Below are 16,332 nucleotides of genomic sequence, written 5' to 3'. Positions count from 1 at the left end.
ATGAAATAAAAACCCGCAATCATTTATGGATTTATCCTTTTAATATAGGGAAATAACATTTTATCATTACGAGGCACCATAAAATGTAAACACAATCACTGTCATAAACCTGGATATCCCTGCAAGGAAAAATGACATCTGTTCACGTTGAGTTACCTCGTATACACGTTGTGCCGCTAGTTCTCAGCATTAATACTGCGTACGTGCCTCGTCAGCCCGACCGGGGACTTGAGCACAGGAAACTCAAATGGATCAAATGCTCATTTTTAACAGAATAAACTACTGATTTGTAGAACTACAGTAACATCCAGGTTTATCTTTCTTTCAGTAACCATATTCCCTGTTATGCACACCAGAATAACATCACAGTGAAATGTATGATGAAACAAAGTTTGTTTGATACACTAGAAAACATTGCTCAGTGATACATTTACATTCTATTTATATATGATTAAACATTTGTTCATACAGTACCTTCTACAGGATTACTGGGTAATTTGGGGGGGACAGGGTTTATATTTTTTGATATTACTAACATGATAGCTACATCCCTTATATGCAAACATTTGATCTAGAATTTTGAGGGAGAAAAAAATCAGTATGTATGTGGTTAAGCAGCTTCTTAAATATATGGTCTATGAAATCATATGCATTGTACGAAAACGCTGCCAATGATGTATAAATGTATTCTTGATCTGCTTCTCACTACATCAACTTTAAATCAATATAGACCACAACACGGTCAGTCAGTTATATTCTTAACCTGAACAGCTGGGGAAAAAAGAAAAAAAAAAAAAAAAGAGTATGTCCATGGAAGGAAGAGCAGAAGTAAATGCATCTGAAGAAGGAATGTTAGGTGGCCGTTCCAGGCGAGACTCCTATGGCAACCTTCATTTCCACAGCTGTGTGCTGAGAGTCTGCCCCGAGGAGCTTCCAGTCCATCCTGCCGCTGTGCTGGGAGGCTGCCCGAAGCCCATCGCGTTGCTGGAACTGCCCAGATTCAGGCCAGCCATTTGCTGATTCATCTGTGGAGCACACACACGCACACACACGCACACACGTGCGAGCCTAGTTAGCACCGGGGCTGGAGCACAACACTGCCAAAAAGCAGTCCTGCCTCCAACTGGCAACCCAGTTAAAGCACCTTTCCCTAACATTAACACTTCTCATTAAAGAAAAACACTGACTCAATGTTAAGCGCTTTTCAAGAGAGCAGCATTTCTGGCACCATTCCATCCCCACCACACACCAGCAGAGTGGCTGTAGCGCTTGGTGTCTGTACGTCAAGTCTGTAGAAAGGCTCCAGTAGTGAATTTAGAGAGCACGCGACAAAGCAGTCCGACGTGTCTCAGTTGGTAAGAGCTGGCTTTCAAGGTTTCAAAGCTAACCAACAAAATTGTGCCAACTGCGATAAAGAAACACCAAAGCGAGTAAAACAGCCTTGTCTGCGTTGGCAACCCCAGGTGGTTTTTGTTCCAGCAGTATTTCTTTGGAGACCTCATAATCTTGAATACACAAGGTTTTCTGAAATTGTCCATTTAGGTGGCAATCAACAAAGAATGAGGTGGATTTAGAAACCCCAGTATTCTCTAAATCTAACCATTCTTGCTAAAGAATCTACTCAAGATACCATAATTTCTTAAAAACAAGTGAAATCATTCACATGCAATTAAAGATGACATCTAGTTAAAGGTGGGAAAAAGTTCAAAATTCAGGACATTCACATCAGGGATGGTGCAAAAATATCTCTACTCTCCACGAATATTATCTAGTTGCTGTCCTTGTCAGTGCTCAATGGAAAAACCTTTTTTGGGCTTCTCCCCCTTGCCTGCTGAAAAACGAACCTGTGCTGACAAGCCGAAACCCTGGCTGCACGGGCAGATGTCCCCGCTCAGGAGTCTGAGAGCAAAAGAGCATTCGGAGCAGCTAACAAGCGGGGCCGATGCGCAGGGACGACGAATAAGCAACATCAGATTCAAGTCAGAGAGAGCATTAGGTAAAAATCAGGGCTCACGCAAACATGAGCGAACAACACCGGGCTGCAAAATGAAACTGGAACACTGGTGACAAAATGGTTACGTAAATCGCAAACTAGTATTTCATGGCAAAATCCAGTCATGTGTGCTGTCACGTGTGTTCCCACAAAACCAACCCATCACTGAACCTGGACATTTAAAAGCTGACGAGAACATGCTTTACCTAGTTGTTAATCTCTTCTGGAGCAGCACTGTAAAGCCGCCGACTGCACAGAGCATGCTGCTCTGGTAGGTAAAGCACGCCCTGCCCCGTTCACATGGAGCCAGAGGTTAGGTCGCGGTTCCCCGACAAACTGGGGGATGCCAGCATGCGCCTGATGCGCAAGGAGTACAGCAACACGTGAAGGGCTTGTTCTGTGAGCCAAGGCTTAATATGTATTTGATAAAAGGATGATTTTAATGTCAAAACTGATATGGGTCTTTTTAAAGTTCGATACCTAGAAAAAGACTGTTAGCAGTAAATCCACGCATTTTTTTGGTTTGACATTTTGAAATTCTCACCTTTTAAAATTTACTTTTCAAAGCAGAATGACAGCCTGTATTTTCAAAGAGGGGCTGTTTTATCCATGTGAGAAATGCTGCTCACCTTCATAAATGTCCACACCACAGGACTGAGCAGAACAGTAAAAAATAATATAATCCAATCTAAACAAGTCACTAACGTTCACTTCCAGAATTACTAGAGTAAGCAGCATGGAATTATTCTTTTGTTCTTATAATTCAAACAGTGGTGTGGAAAAACCAGTTGCTATCATCCATACTGAACTCCAAGGGAATCATTTAGGTTTGTTCCCTCCCATAACCTCTCAAATACCCGATTTCCAGGTGTTTCATTGGATAACGTACCAATACAGCACTGAGTGTACACTGACGCTTTTAGAGAACCTTTTAAACATGCCTAAGAATTTTTTTTAAAATAGCACAGAAATGCTGCAGATAAATAATAGATTAGCCTAAGCAAGTTATCTACAGGAGAATGTTACGGGTGCAAAGCACCGCACATGCCACTGAAATTTATCGTGAAGTCTGTAAATGAAAGTATTCATTGTTAATGGCTATCCTCAGGGAATTAAATTCTGCTTTTAGTTATGTGGCTCTGTTCACATTTCAGTAGTTTGTAACAACAGCTAAGCTAGCTTTTTACCTGGCTGGCCCAGACGCCAGGATGAGAGCAGCTACAGAAGCAGAGAACGGAGTTTGGTCTACCTTGGCAAAATCTATTCTCTGCTTATGTATTAGTCACCCTTAACGGAATTATTCCCTGATTTTTTAACATGTGCCTCCAGGCAGTTCATAGCCCAGCAGTCTGTAACTTGGCTACACTGCAACTTTCCTCCTACAGCCGAACATTTGGTACCTGAAAAGCAGCATCTTTTCTAAAGCCCTCTCGTCTGGGAACAGCAAGTCTTTACCTGAGGGAGGTTCCATTGAGCTTGTTGGTTTTGTTGCAATCCATACTTATTTTGTGGCGTCACCATCTGTCCCACCATTCCACCTTGAGGCCCAACGACATTTTGAGGAAGTCCCATGACACCAGTTTGTGCGGTACCAGTAAATCCATTGGGCATTCCCATTCCTACCATCACGCCTGTGCTCTGTCCCATGACTGGCACCGATTGTCCCATCAAGTTTCCCATCATCCCAGTCGCTGCAGGCACAGGAACTCCCATGGCTGGAAAGCCTTGAAAATGAGTTGATGGTTGTGTGGTAAATGGCATAGAAGACGTCCCCATGAACATGCCTGTACCAGAGAAGGGGAGATTTCAGCAAAAGTGTTTTGTGATTTACTCCCCTGTCTCCGTAAGTCAGAAGTGCACCAAAAGAATTCTGAAGGATCTTTGTCCAGTTGTGCGTCAGTGCTGTTAACTTAGTTCCTGGTAAAAGCAAAAAATTGCTTAAAAACTCCCCAAGGAAAGGGACCGGCCACCATAGGTTAACTGCCAAAAAGAGTTTGGCAGATCCCTGTGGTGAACCAGAATCTTTTAATCGCTGTATCGGAGGTCTTTGTTGTCATACAAACATAGCTGAAACCAAGACACGACAGCTCTGTGCTGATCCCGGCAGCCTGCTGTTTGCAGAGTGGAGACTCGGACCTTACGCGATGAATCAGACGGCAGAAGCTGAATTCACAAATCTTTCAGTAAACTGTATACTTGGTAATTTGAACAGCTATAAATAAATTAAATCACATACTATTTTTTTCTTTAGCTTCTGTATTACATTTCAGCAATTTTCTCATTTTCATAAATGCCAAAAATAAAAATCGTCATTTGAATATAGGTAGCGGGGTAGCCAACCTTAGTTTTATACTTGTAGGAGATAGCTATTCTAGGTAAGGCTAAAATAGGACCGCATAGAAACCTTTACAAAATGATTTACCTGGAGCATTTTGCTGCTGCATGGTTCCTGTGCCGTACAGGGATAAGATGGAGTCTTTGGAGAGTTGTTTCTTTGCCGACTCTTCAGATTTTGTTGTTTGCTCAGTGAATAGATCAAGATCCCCGGACGCCGCAGACAAGGTGGCAGCTGCTGGTTTAGTGGAAGTGCTCTGGGAAATAAAGGTCAGGACAGACTACTGAATGAAACCGACAGATGATGTTGCGTTAAATACGTACTGCACATCCTCACTCCTGAACCAAATAAAACCCAGTTTCATTTACAGAAATGAACTTGAACTAAATGAGGATTTAAAAAGATGTGGTATGACCAAAGACAAAAAAGCAGTACCTACGATATGGAAAGACCACCAGACCAGACGGAGGTTACAAAACAAGGAAAGCTAAACCCCCGACCAGCTCAAGGATGTACACATGCAGATTATTCATTCCTGTTACCCCTATGTTTTTCATCAGTGAGAAGCGTAAATCATCAGCTGTAGTTAGATTATGAAAAATAATTAGGAAATCAATAAGGAGATTACAATTCACATCTCATTAATCCTCTCATAGGCAGAACAGATTAGAGAAGAGCTAAAACAAAAGATTAAGTGCTTTGAAATACACTACTACAACTAAGATGAACAGTATTTTTGGAGAAAAGGCAAAAGTAAAATTTCAGTTGATCTACTTAAAGTAATAAAATTTCTAAAATACATTGTTTATAATCAGCTTGGAGTTCTTTAAGCACATTTCATTTATCGAGCAAGCATAATTATCTAAAACTTACTGTAGTCTAGGACTGAAGAACTAAAATACAGGCAGGCTGTCAGGCTTTTTAGTGCTCCTGCACCCAAACGTTTTGTAAACAACTTACATCCAGGTGTCTTTCAGCGCTGTTCTTTTCCTGTTCGTACCTACAGTTCCACATGGGGGCTTGCTTAGGTAACCAGACCATACGTTGCGTTCTTGTTAGAGTTCTTAAAATACACAACTCATCCTGTTACCAGTGGGAAATTTTATTGCAAATGAACTGCATGTGCATTGAAGAAGAGCCAGGACTGCAATGCATACTTAAATTACGGCCTTATTTTAGTCCAGCTAAATGATCCCCACCTGCTTAGCATACACCTGCCTAATCCCACAGCACCTGCGACTTCCAGCGCTTTCCCACGCAGAAGGAAAATCCCCCTCGCAGCACCACCACCGCCACGAACCGACTGGATCTGAACCAGGTCCCTCTGTTGGCTGTCAGCGCATACCCAGATTTATCAGACAGACAAGAAGCCACCACAAAACGGGGGGATACGGCACATCCCTATATTCTTGCTTAAAGCAACAACCTCCAAACTCTGGTTTTGCTGGGAGGCTGCTGACCAGGCCCTAAAAAATCCGCTATGGTCACACCGGATCGATACAAACACCACAACACAGACGTTCAATATACAGCTTCAGAAAACACATCTGACTCCTGAAGTGCTAAAAGGCTCTAGAATAAGGCAGTGCTATAAATTAGCAAAAGAATAACTACACAAAACAATTCTGGTACCAGGTAAATTGGCCAGAAACCATGAAGAGAAAGGAGCGCAGATCCACGTGGTTGATGGTGAAAAATCTCCCAAACTGCTGTGGAAAGGGAAGAGAGGCAGAACAAGAAACGGGAACTCTCTGGCAACGGAAACCTGCATTTATACAACAGCTGATGTGGGCCAAGGTCACCAGAGCTTGGTCAGCAATGAAGAGGGGGGTGATGGCACCACAAAGGGAAAAAGACCAGGAATTGTTCAGCTCCTGTCAAACCTTCTCTCTGAACAACGTACGCTACAACTATCAATTTCCTTCCTCCCCTATTAAAAAAGCTATTGCCTCTTGCTTATTACTGACAAAAATTTCTGATTGCAAAGCAAAATCAAAGTTTTTTTTTAATGGGTAGCAGGAAACCCTCTCCACTTGAGACAATTCTTTATCAGTGTGGCATAACCAGTCTTTGAAATCACCAGAGTCGGATTTAATACTACATTCATGTAAAAGCCCATCCTAAATAGCAGCATGTGTTTTACCCAGGAAGTCCCATTATTGAATTTTCCATGTTGACAGGGTCCTCCTACCATGGCACCTGCCCAAGACGGCCCCTGTACGACAGCTGTGCTCCGCCGATTCAGAAGTATGTGTCAGCAGTGGAAGCGAGTGAACGGGGGCGGCTTCCTCTCCGCTGCTTGCGCTGCAGTAAGGAAGGGGTTTGCTTTCCTCTAGAAGGGAGAAGAGCAGACGTGTCTGGGGTGGTGGCTGTTAAATAAATAATAGCATCAGAGAAACTATTTTCATCTGGGATGAACCAGTTTGGAGTGTCTCCAGCTCTACGAGATACTGTTACTATAGGTGCTTTAAGGAAATAAAGCAAATTCACTCCATGCGTGCAACAGAAGAGAAGGGAGAGCCGCAGACCTGGAGGACCGATCATCTATTATGTTCATGTCATGAGACAAACGTTCATTTAATGTCTCTTCATTCAGCCTGGTTTTGGAAGATTCTGAGAGGAATCAAAGCACTGAACAAGCACTCCCTGAAGTGTTCATCAGCTAAATAAATGGAAGGTAATGCAAAATACATGGCAAGAAAATAGCAGGTGGCATTCAAGTAAAAACAAGAAACAGTGACATGATTTTCACATATCTAACGTTCTCACGCTATCCAAGACCTCTGTAAAAACACGCCTGGCATACATATAGTAGTTTGTCTTTGAGAAAGGCTACACGTAGTGCTCTCCAACAGTCATTGTACTAAAACTAAATGCGCATCAGGTGGTTTGGGAATATTCTGCCGAGCAGTTTCATGATGTTAGTGTAACAGAATTTTTCAGAACTACTGGAAGTCAACTCCAATCTGCTTCATGTTTGAGCATAAATAATTTTTGTCATCGATAGCTTATGTATTACCTGTAAAAGGGAATACCTATCCAAAGGAAGTTTTCAGTGTGACATATTTGTCAGATGTGTCAGGACCACAAATATGGTAGCTGAATTCATCACTTTACACTTCCCACCTGACTACACAAACAGCACATGGCTGACAAGAAGTTTAGATTAATGCATGAGGCTAAAAATAAGTATTTTCATTTTGGCTCTTAATTTCCAAAAGACTGCAAAACAGCAGATAAAGATCATGACATCCTCAATATTTCAAGTTGGTCTGACAGCTCTGGCAGTCCAGATGGCTTCGGTCCATTGCCTGTGGTCCTGTCACTGGGCACCACCGGAAAGAGCCTGGCTCCGTCCTCTTCGCACCCTCCCATCAGGTATTTATATACTTTGGTGAGATCCCTCGGAGCCTCCAGGCTGAAGAGTGCCAGCGCTCTCAGCCTCTCCTCAAGGGACAGATGCTCCAGTCCCTTCATCATCTTGGTGGCTCTTTGTCTCTCTTGTACTGGGAGCCCAGAACTGGACTCAGCACCCCAGGGATCAAGGTGAGGCTGACTGGCCTGTAGTTCCCTGGGTCCTCCTTCTGGTCCTTCCTGAATATAGGAGTCACACTGGCTTTCCACCAGACTTCAGGCACCTCTCCCAGTCACCACAATAATTCAAAAATTATCAAAAGTGGCCTCATAAAGACATTAGCCAGCTTCCTCTGCACTCATGGGTACGTCCCATCAGGGCCATGAGCTACGTCCAGTTTGCTTAAGTATCCCCTGACCTGACTCTCCTCCACCAAGGGTATGTCTTCCTTGCACCAACCTTCCTCCTGGTCTCTGGGGCCCAGGACTCCTGAATGCTGGTCTTGATAGCGAAGACTGAGGTGAAGGCAGCATCCAGTACCTCAGCCTTTGCATTTACGTGTCCTGTTGTCATCAGGACATCTGCCCCTTTTTGCTCTGTAGTCAGCTCTTCCCTCCAGATTATCTCTGGAAGTGCCCACATGAAAGAACAGCAGGGGATAATAGAGGACTGGACAAGCTTCAGTACGCCGTTCACAACATCCCAGATCCAAGCCCCTGGCAGGCAGCAAAATTCTCTAGACAACAGGTCAGGTCAGTTGGTGGGTGCCTCTGTCCCCCGCAGCAGGGAGCTGCCCACTGCTGTCACTCGCCACTTCATCCTGGTGGCCTTGCATGGCTCAGCATCAGTTGCCTCAGGTGCTTCACTTGAAAGCACCCCTTCAGCGTTGAGGGTCATGAACCAGTTCTGTAGTTGCAAGTCTTCAGGAGGAGCTGGAGAGACTTTCTCAGTGCCAGAAGTCACCAGCTTCCATTCTTCACCTTCCCCAGGGCTTGCACTTAATGCTCTGCCAGGAGCAGACTCTGCCGGTGTCTCCACTGCAGTTGGGGTCCAGGGCTCTTGAAGTTGCTGTGTCCCTCAGAAGATCCTGTCTGTCTCTCATCCTCTCTGACGCTGCACAGCCTGCTCGCCTCCTGCCATAACTCCTCCAGCTGGTGACCCAGCTCTTGAAGAACAGCAGACCTCCTGCAGGAAAGGAGACCATCTCTCGTGGCCTCAGGGAGAGGCTCCAGGCACTCCCCGCAGCCTGTGACTTGCAGGGCTATGTCCACCATCCGAAGCTCTGTCGTGGTCAAAGCCTCTGCCCCTGCAGGGACAGCTGCTCCAACACCTGCAAATCGAAAAAGAGGTGGCAGCAGTGGAAATGAAAGAGGGGAGTGGACGGCGGGACACGTGCAGTCGTGTGAAGGACTGCAGAAGGGAAAATGGCACACGTGCACTCTCCTGCTACCTGCAGGTCTCCGGCACTGGCTGGTATCTTGTAGGTAAACAGGGGTGGGCTGTAGAAAAGCCAGGCCTCTACCATTTCTCATTTATATGGTGGTAAATAATGGCCCCACATAACATTTTCAATTTCTCCCTGCTGACTGGAAAAGCTACCTGCATTCCAGGGAAGCAGGGAAAATACAGCCTAGCACATCATTATTCTTATCTAAGCAAGTAAGGTAATACACTATTAAGGTCATAAATTCTGTGTACAATTCTTATCCTTTTTATCTCTGCACTGTCAATAGACTGGCTGGTGATTTCAACTCTTCCTGTTTTTGATTTTGCATATTTCGTTTTTAGGCATCTAAACAATTCCATTAGAAAACTTCAACTGTTATATCCTGGTAATAACTGATGAGGAAACAAGCACTCAACTATATTCAGTTCACAGAATCAAAGAAAAACACTAAGAAATCTCATCTGTTCACTTGTGTTAAGGAATTATCAGCAATACCTGAAAAAGTCAGATGAAGATTTCTATCACTGAGTCGGGTGATACACAAGAACACAATAATCCTTAAATTTGAATTTTTGATCTTAATGTATTTCTTGCTGTATGTCCAGTACTCACAGCAAACAATGGAGCCTTTTCTTTGCAATCACCCTTTTTCTAGGCTTGAAGACATTTATCTCCCCTGCAGTCTCACTTCTAACTCTTTCTTCAGATTTCCCTTCTCTAGAACTTAAATTATTTTACCTTTCCTCTAGACTCTGTCCAGCTAGTCCCTTCTCATTCTGAAGTATGATGCCTGCTGTTCCACTGTGCTCCACCTAAGGCATTTCCAGCACCAAAGGAGGATAACCACAGAACCACAGAATGGTTTGGCTGGAAGGGCCCTTAAAGACCACCCAGTTCCAACCCCCCTGCCATGGGCAGGGACACCTCCCACCAGACCAGGTTGCTCACAGCCCCATCCAGCCTGGCCTTGAACACTTCCAGGGACGGGGCATCCACAACTTCTCTGGGCAACCTCTGCCACTGCCTCAACACCCTCACCAGGAAGAATTTCTGCCTGATATCTCATCTAAATCTTCCCTCTTCCAGTTTAAAGCCATTGCTCCTTGTCCTATCACTCCATGCCCTGGTAAAAAGTCTCCTCCCAGCTTTCTTGTCGACCCCTTTAGGTACTGGCAGGCTGCTCTAAGGTCTCCCTGGAGCCTTCTCTTCTCCAGGCTGAACAACCCCAACTCTCTCAGCCTGTCCCCACAGCAGAGGTGCACCAGCCCTCGGATCATCTCCCTGGCCTCCTCTGGACTCGCTCCAACAGGTCCCTGTCCTTCTTGTGCTGAGGACCCCAGAGCTGAAGGCAGTACTGCAGGGGGGTCTCACCAGAGCGGAGCAGAGGGGCAGAATCCCCTCCCTCGACCTGCTGGTCACCCTGCTTGGGATGCAGCCCAGGGTACGGTTGGCTTTCTGGGCTGCCAGCGCACATGGCTGGGTCATGTCCAATTTTTCATCCACCAGTACCCCCAAGTCCTTCACCGCAGGGCTGCTCTCAATCCACTCATTGCCCAGTCCGTATCCGTGTTTGGGATTGCCCTGACCCAAATGAAGGAATTAAACTTTAGCTTTCAGATACCTCAAAATTTAGAAAGCAGTAAAATAAACATAAGCAGAAGCTACACACAATTCAACTGATCATGCTAGAACAGGACTAAATAGCTCTCCAGTAAGACCCTGCTTAAATAACATTCACAATAAAGCAAACTTCTGAAATAACTCATTTTTACATAAAAACTGAGGACTTTGACACATTATCTTCACCACAATTTGTTAGTAAGTTGAAGTTTGTCTGCTTATCTATGCAACCATGCCAGGTACACACAACTGGCCTCCGGGGAAAAGGGGAAAATGAGTTTTTAAGAACATCTAGTTATCTAAAACATACTACTACTTTACATGAAAGTTTGTCAGACAGAAATCACAAAGAACATACACCATCTCTGCAAAAATATATTTTTGAAGCCACAGAACCAACTCTAAGCTCCCAATACCATACTATTCAAACCAGGAACACACACACAAATTAAAAAAAGTTTATGTTGACTGGATTTTAGTATCCTGCTTGGAGAAAGACTTACATTAAATGTTTCAGTGAATTAATACTTTCAAACTTAGTACTTCACAGTTCTCCCCTTCTCCCCCTCCCTACAAGTTTCAGTGAAGAATGAAGATCACATTTTTTCTGGAAGACATACCCATACGAAGTCTGAAATTAAAATCTGGCCAAAACAATTTAGGAAATTGTTTTAAGTATAGCTAAGAATGATAGACCTTTGCTCAGTTCCTATACAATGTTTGGCAACAAAAACCTGTTCTCATAGCTATAATTTATCCATGCTCACTTCACAAATATACAAAATGTCTTTTTTTCCATCCATAAATACTGCACAATGGGTAAATTTATAGTATATGCCTTTTAACTAGCTTTACAGTAGGAGCTGGTTAAGATAACTCTTCTTAAACTCCCTTGAGTTTGCTAATAGGCAAAATTCTAGAAAAAAAAGTTACTCATTCACGTATCGTTCTTTACCAGTCCTTTACAAATTCAACAGTTTTTATTAGCATCCAGCTATACAGAATAGTAGGAAGAAATATTCTAAGTGTTTTTGAAAACTGTAATAAAGACACATATCTGAAAGCAGAGTAAAAGTGCATACAATCCTGAATGCTCAAGTCACATTTGAAAGAGGAAAAACACATGCTTTTGTTTTCATTTGAAAATTGTGTCTTGGCTATCGTGTCAGTGGTCATAAATCCTAAGGTTTGCAGATATCACGTCATTTCAGTCTCATAATAAAACCTGCAGACAGACATTTCTGTGCTCCACAGTGCCATAAAAACATGTACATTTAGCACTAAATGCTGCCTTGCAGGTTAAGTTGGGAAAGAAAAGCAATCCTGTGAAAAATCAACGCTCATACATTGCTTTTACAAATTAGTTTGAGGAGCACCATTAAATGCCCTTTTCTTTTGATGTTCACAAATCCCGCTGCGGTATCTCAGAAGTACCTACTATGCAGAATATCAGGGTAAATATCTCTGAGTGACAAAGCAAGCCACACTGCTCCACATTTGATCCCCCCTTCTTCATTTTTTTATTTCAATGCATTCTGTTAATAGATATTCAAACAAGCGCTGCTTATCTCAATTTAAGAATTGGCCACAGATTTCTACTCTAACTTTTCCAACTCCAAATGCAGGAACTGAATGTTAGGGTTACTCAACTGCTGGACTGAGTTCTAGTTTATGCCCACTTTCCCATTTGCAGTCTTGCACAAAATAATTACACAACATAATCACACCACTTTTTTACTTCAAGCAATTAAACAGACTTACAGAGTCCTTAAAATCTCATTATGAAGCATCCTTTCCAATCTCCAACATTCTCCTGGCTCTTCTCTGAATGCCACACAACTTTTATCCATAATACAAGGTTAAAAATCTTACAAAATACTCATACCACTGCCAAATGAGAGGCACCCTCAAATCCCGTCCAGCATCAGTTCCCAGACTAGACTCCACCATCCTGAAACGCAAGGCCCACAAGGCCTTGTTAATTCTAAAGCAAAACAGAATTTGCCCCAGTTTAGCAAGAACCCAGGTAATCAGCATCAGAAACCTATCTTCTGCTACCTACCCATGTCCCTGTCTCTTATCTGGGCAAATTATCTGACTACATTACATTTTCTTTGAGATTACTCATTAAAAATGGAAGATAACCAAGAATTGAATCTTGCAATATGCCATAAGGACCATGTGTTTGATAAAAGTTCTGTTTGCTGCTCCTGATTATGGCACTCAGGAAAAAGCAAAATGTCACTAAAAATCTGGACTGGTTTGTTAACAGCAACTAAAGATATTCATGCTTTCTAGTATACAAACGAGGTGATACTTACCAGATATTGAGAATATTATCCTTTCTACCATTTTTTAATCCATTTAGTAAGTGCCATACTTGATCTAGAAACTAGCACAATAAAAGATAAACTATATTTCAAAACATTTTGCTCACAGAAGGTCCGGTGATCAAATTTTTATCATAGAAGTGCACTTTAAACAATCTATGTTCTTTAATTGCTAATACATATAATTCAATACGCTTTAGCAGCCAATCCATTATTTAACCCATCACCAATCATTACCATCCAGGGAATTACTCTTCACTTTTCTCCCTCTTAAATATTTACGCAGCTTTTAGATTTCCTGTATTCTACAGTTCAATCACTCGTTTAACCAGCAGGTCACGTCACAGGTTCATGGAATAGAAACAGGAGAAGGCTCTTCTCTTCTCTCTCAGGTTGCTCTTTTCTCCTGAGCAGACAGTAACTACATACAGAAAAAGCCACTTCCAGCTTTAGGAAAGAGGAAAAACCAGAATTCAACCCTATCCATTACGTGCGTTACTACCACTGGCCCATTTATTTTGGGGTCAAGTGGAAACTTCACAATTCCACATCTGAATTTACTCAATCTACACCCAAAATGCATGCATTAAAAAACTCAGTGAAGCTGGAAATAGGCTACTGCTTTTCACATCTAGCTCTACAGGTAGGTTCATCTAGATCAATTTGGACATAAGGTGGCAGAATAGCAGACAAGAAGATACTGTTCCTTCTGGTCCTTTGAACACAGACTTCCACAAGAGACAAGAAAATCTATACCAACACTTTCCTTTGCAATTTTAGCTAACACATCCAAACCTAAATGCATGTATACAGCTCATTTCCCTCACCATACAGGTGGCTTAAGGCACAGTGGAAAGCTTGCTCTCTCTCTGTCATTATGTTTAAAAAGAAATAGGGTTTCAGTCTCTAAAGCCCTGCCTAGTACGTTGCACAAAGGCAGCCCTCAGCAACAAGTAGGGGAAAAGATAGTAAAGGATAAAGAACAAAAATTACAATCAAATTTGCTGAACAACATGGATATACATTGAGGTGACCACAATGATCAACAGAACATTTGGAAACAAAATTATGATATGCCATTTCAATCGGAATTCCTTTCCATCGTCATCCCTTCCATTTATACCTATTATGAAAACTACTGGATAAAGAGAAACAAGTACAGATCACAGGTCCCAAACCATAAATTCAAGAATACATACAATTCTTTCCGGTTCAGCTGAGACAGAAAGCCTTCTGCAAAAATAAGCTTCTAAATGTCCTTAAAATGGCTCCCCAGATGGGGAGGTTAGCTGAGTACTCCTCCAAAGCCTCCCTCTCAGAAGCCAGTCTGGGTAAGGAAGCTTGCACACGTGCATTCTGATCTGCACCGGCCACGTTCATCACCAACACCTCGTTCTCTGAGGCTGACAGCTACTTTAAGAGAGCTGCAGCTTTAAGCAGTTTCTTTGTGTGTCCCAAAGCTGCCTTTCCCAGCTACAACAGGCACGGCAATGGGGTCGCTTCCAAACTGCCATGGCTGTAAGAGAGGGAGAGGGCCAGGAGCAGGGGTTAGGCTACCCTTCCTTCAGGAAAGAAAGGCATACAAGTTCCAAGATGAGCCAAAAGACAGATCAGCTCAGGTAGCAACATTAGGGTTTTTTTAATATTAGTTCTTGATTTTGAGTATGAAGCTTGAGACCACCAAATTTTTAGCAGCTACAAGACAGAAGCATCTGCTGTAGCCTTTCCTAAGTATCAGCGTCACAAAGCAGTAAGAGGTCTTAAAAAGTATGACTTAAAGTCCAGTAACCTGAGAACATAAAGTAAAAATACATTCAGCAATACCTATTTAAAAAAGAACAAGACAAAAGAATATAAATTAAAAGAAAACATGACTACCATCACCAGGGTAAGACAGAATCCAATTTCTCTGGATAATCAAGGGGAATCAGAAGGGAAGACCACACTATCTCCTAATTTTATATCCAAGCAGTACAGAAGCTTGAAGAGGTGAGAAAAATATACCCATTACAGCTAAAGAGTCCTCAGCCATGAATGTTGAGAAGCATGCATCCCTTCTGTGTGAACAAACAATTCCCTGAAGGAAAATATACACATGCACGCACATATCTATGCACACATATAACCAAATGAATTTTACCTGAGCAGGAGGTACAGCAGCTGCTGGTAAAGGATTAGAGATCATTGGACCGAAGATATCCAGGTCATCATTCAGCGCTGTGACAGCAGCAGTGCCTCCATTTGTAACAGATGCTTCAGCTGGACCATCTTAAAAAGACAAGAGAATCACATTTAAAGTGAAAGTTGTTAATATTTTAACAGCAGAAGAGTAATTAAAGCTGCCTGTTCCCTCCTATCCTGCTCCCATCAAAGATGTATTCAGCTTCTTTTCAGACCGTGATACTGTTCAGATTTTGTAAGGACTTCTTTCCCTTTAAAAAGGCGGTATACTAGTGTGCTTCAGAAAAAAAAACTCACAAACCTAAAACCACCACCAAAACAAAACACTGAAAGACTTCCCTAAGGACAGCCATGCCAACTTATCAGTACACATTACTCAGTCTTCACGTGTCTTTTTCAAGCACACCAACATTTCTAGTGAGAATTTTGCTGAGAAGGCCCAAACTTCGTAGCCATGTATCAGACAAAATACATTGATCTGTGCTCTTGAATTAAAATTTGTACTTTAGAATCCATAAAGTTATTCTTGATATGCTAATTTACTCAAGGGTACATAATTAAACTTTGCATTAGGAAAAAAGTCCATCCTTCCCCCTTTTTCAGAAGTACTTTGCACTGACTTTGTTCTATAGCTGCACATGACCATGCCTGCCAGGCACACCAGGCTCACTATCCGTACGAACCTACGGCTCTTGCTCTGTACAGAGTTAACCTCCTACAGCCTTGGTGCTTGCCACCGCTTTAACACTTGAATCATTTAGTGACCTCGGTGGAAGTGGATATGTGCAGCACCACAAAAAAAGGGCCGAAGAATTACGCTTTAAGGGGAATTGCAAGAAAATACTTTAAAAGATGTAGGAACAAAAATATCACAAAGTTTTTAAGGACCAGAGCAACTATTTCTCATTTGATTTTAAACTGTCCAAGAACAAGTAGAAAGAATTGGCTAATAAATTTTATTCCTAAGCATGTACAAGTGGGTTGCCATTACACAGAGCTTGACAAATACAAATGGGAGTCTAGATTCTGCTGAACACCACGATGACTGCACAGTGTTAACAGCAAATTTAA

At 42.5% G+C, this 16,332-nt stretch overlaps 1 protein-coding gene across 1 annotated transcript; it reads right to left on the bottom strand.

The window, feature by feature from the left end:
• Window positions 1-22: 22 nt before the first annotated feature.
• LOC104156737 (stromal membrane-associated protein 1-like) lies at window positions 23-15,433 on the bottom strand (the record flags this gene model as incomplete). The annotated part of the gene is given in 4 exon segments (XM_009708860.1): window positions 23-1,025; window positions 3,449-3,777; window positions 4,416-4,584; window positions 15,221-15,433. Coding segments are annotated over 4 exon segments (846 nt in total), but the record flags the coding sequence as incomplete, so codon positions are not given.
• Window positions 15,434-16,332: the final 899 nt, after the last annotated feature.

The sequence above is a fragment of the Cariama cristata genome, unplaced genomic scaffold, assembly GCF_000690535.1.
Source record: "Cariama cristata isolate BGI_N322 unplaced genomic scaffold, ASM69053v1 scaffold5971, whole genome shotgun sequence".
In the NCBI taxonomy this organism is placed as follows: domain Eukaryota; kingdom Metazoa; phylum Chordata; class Aves; order Cariamiformes; family Cariamidae; genus Cariama; species Cariama cristata.
This window is presented reverse-complemented; position numbering and strand designations above follow the sequence as displayed.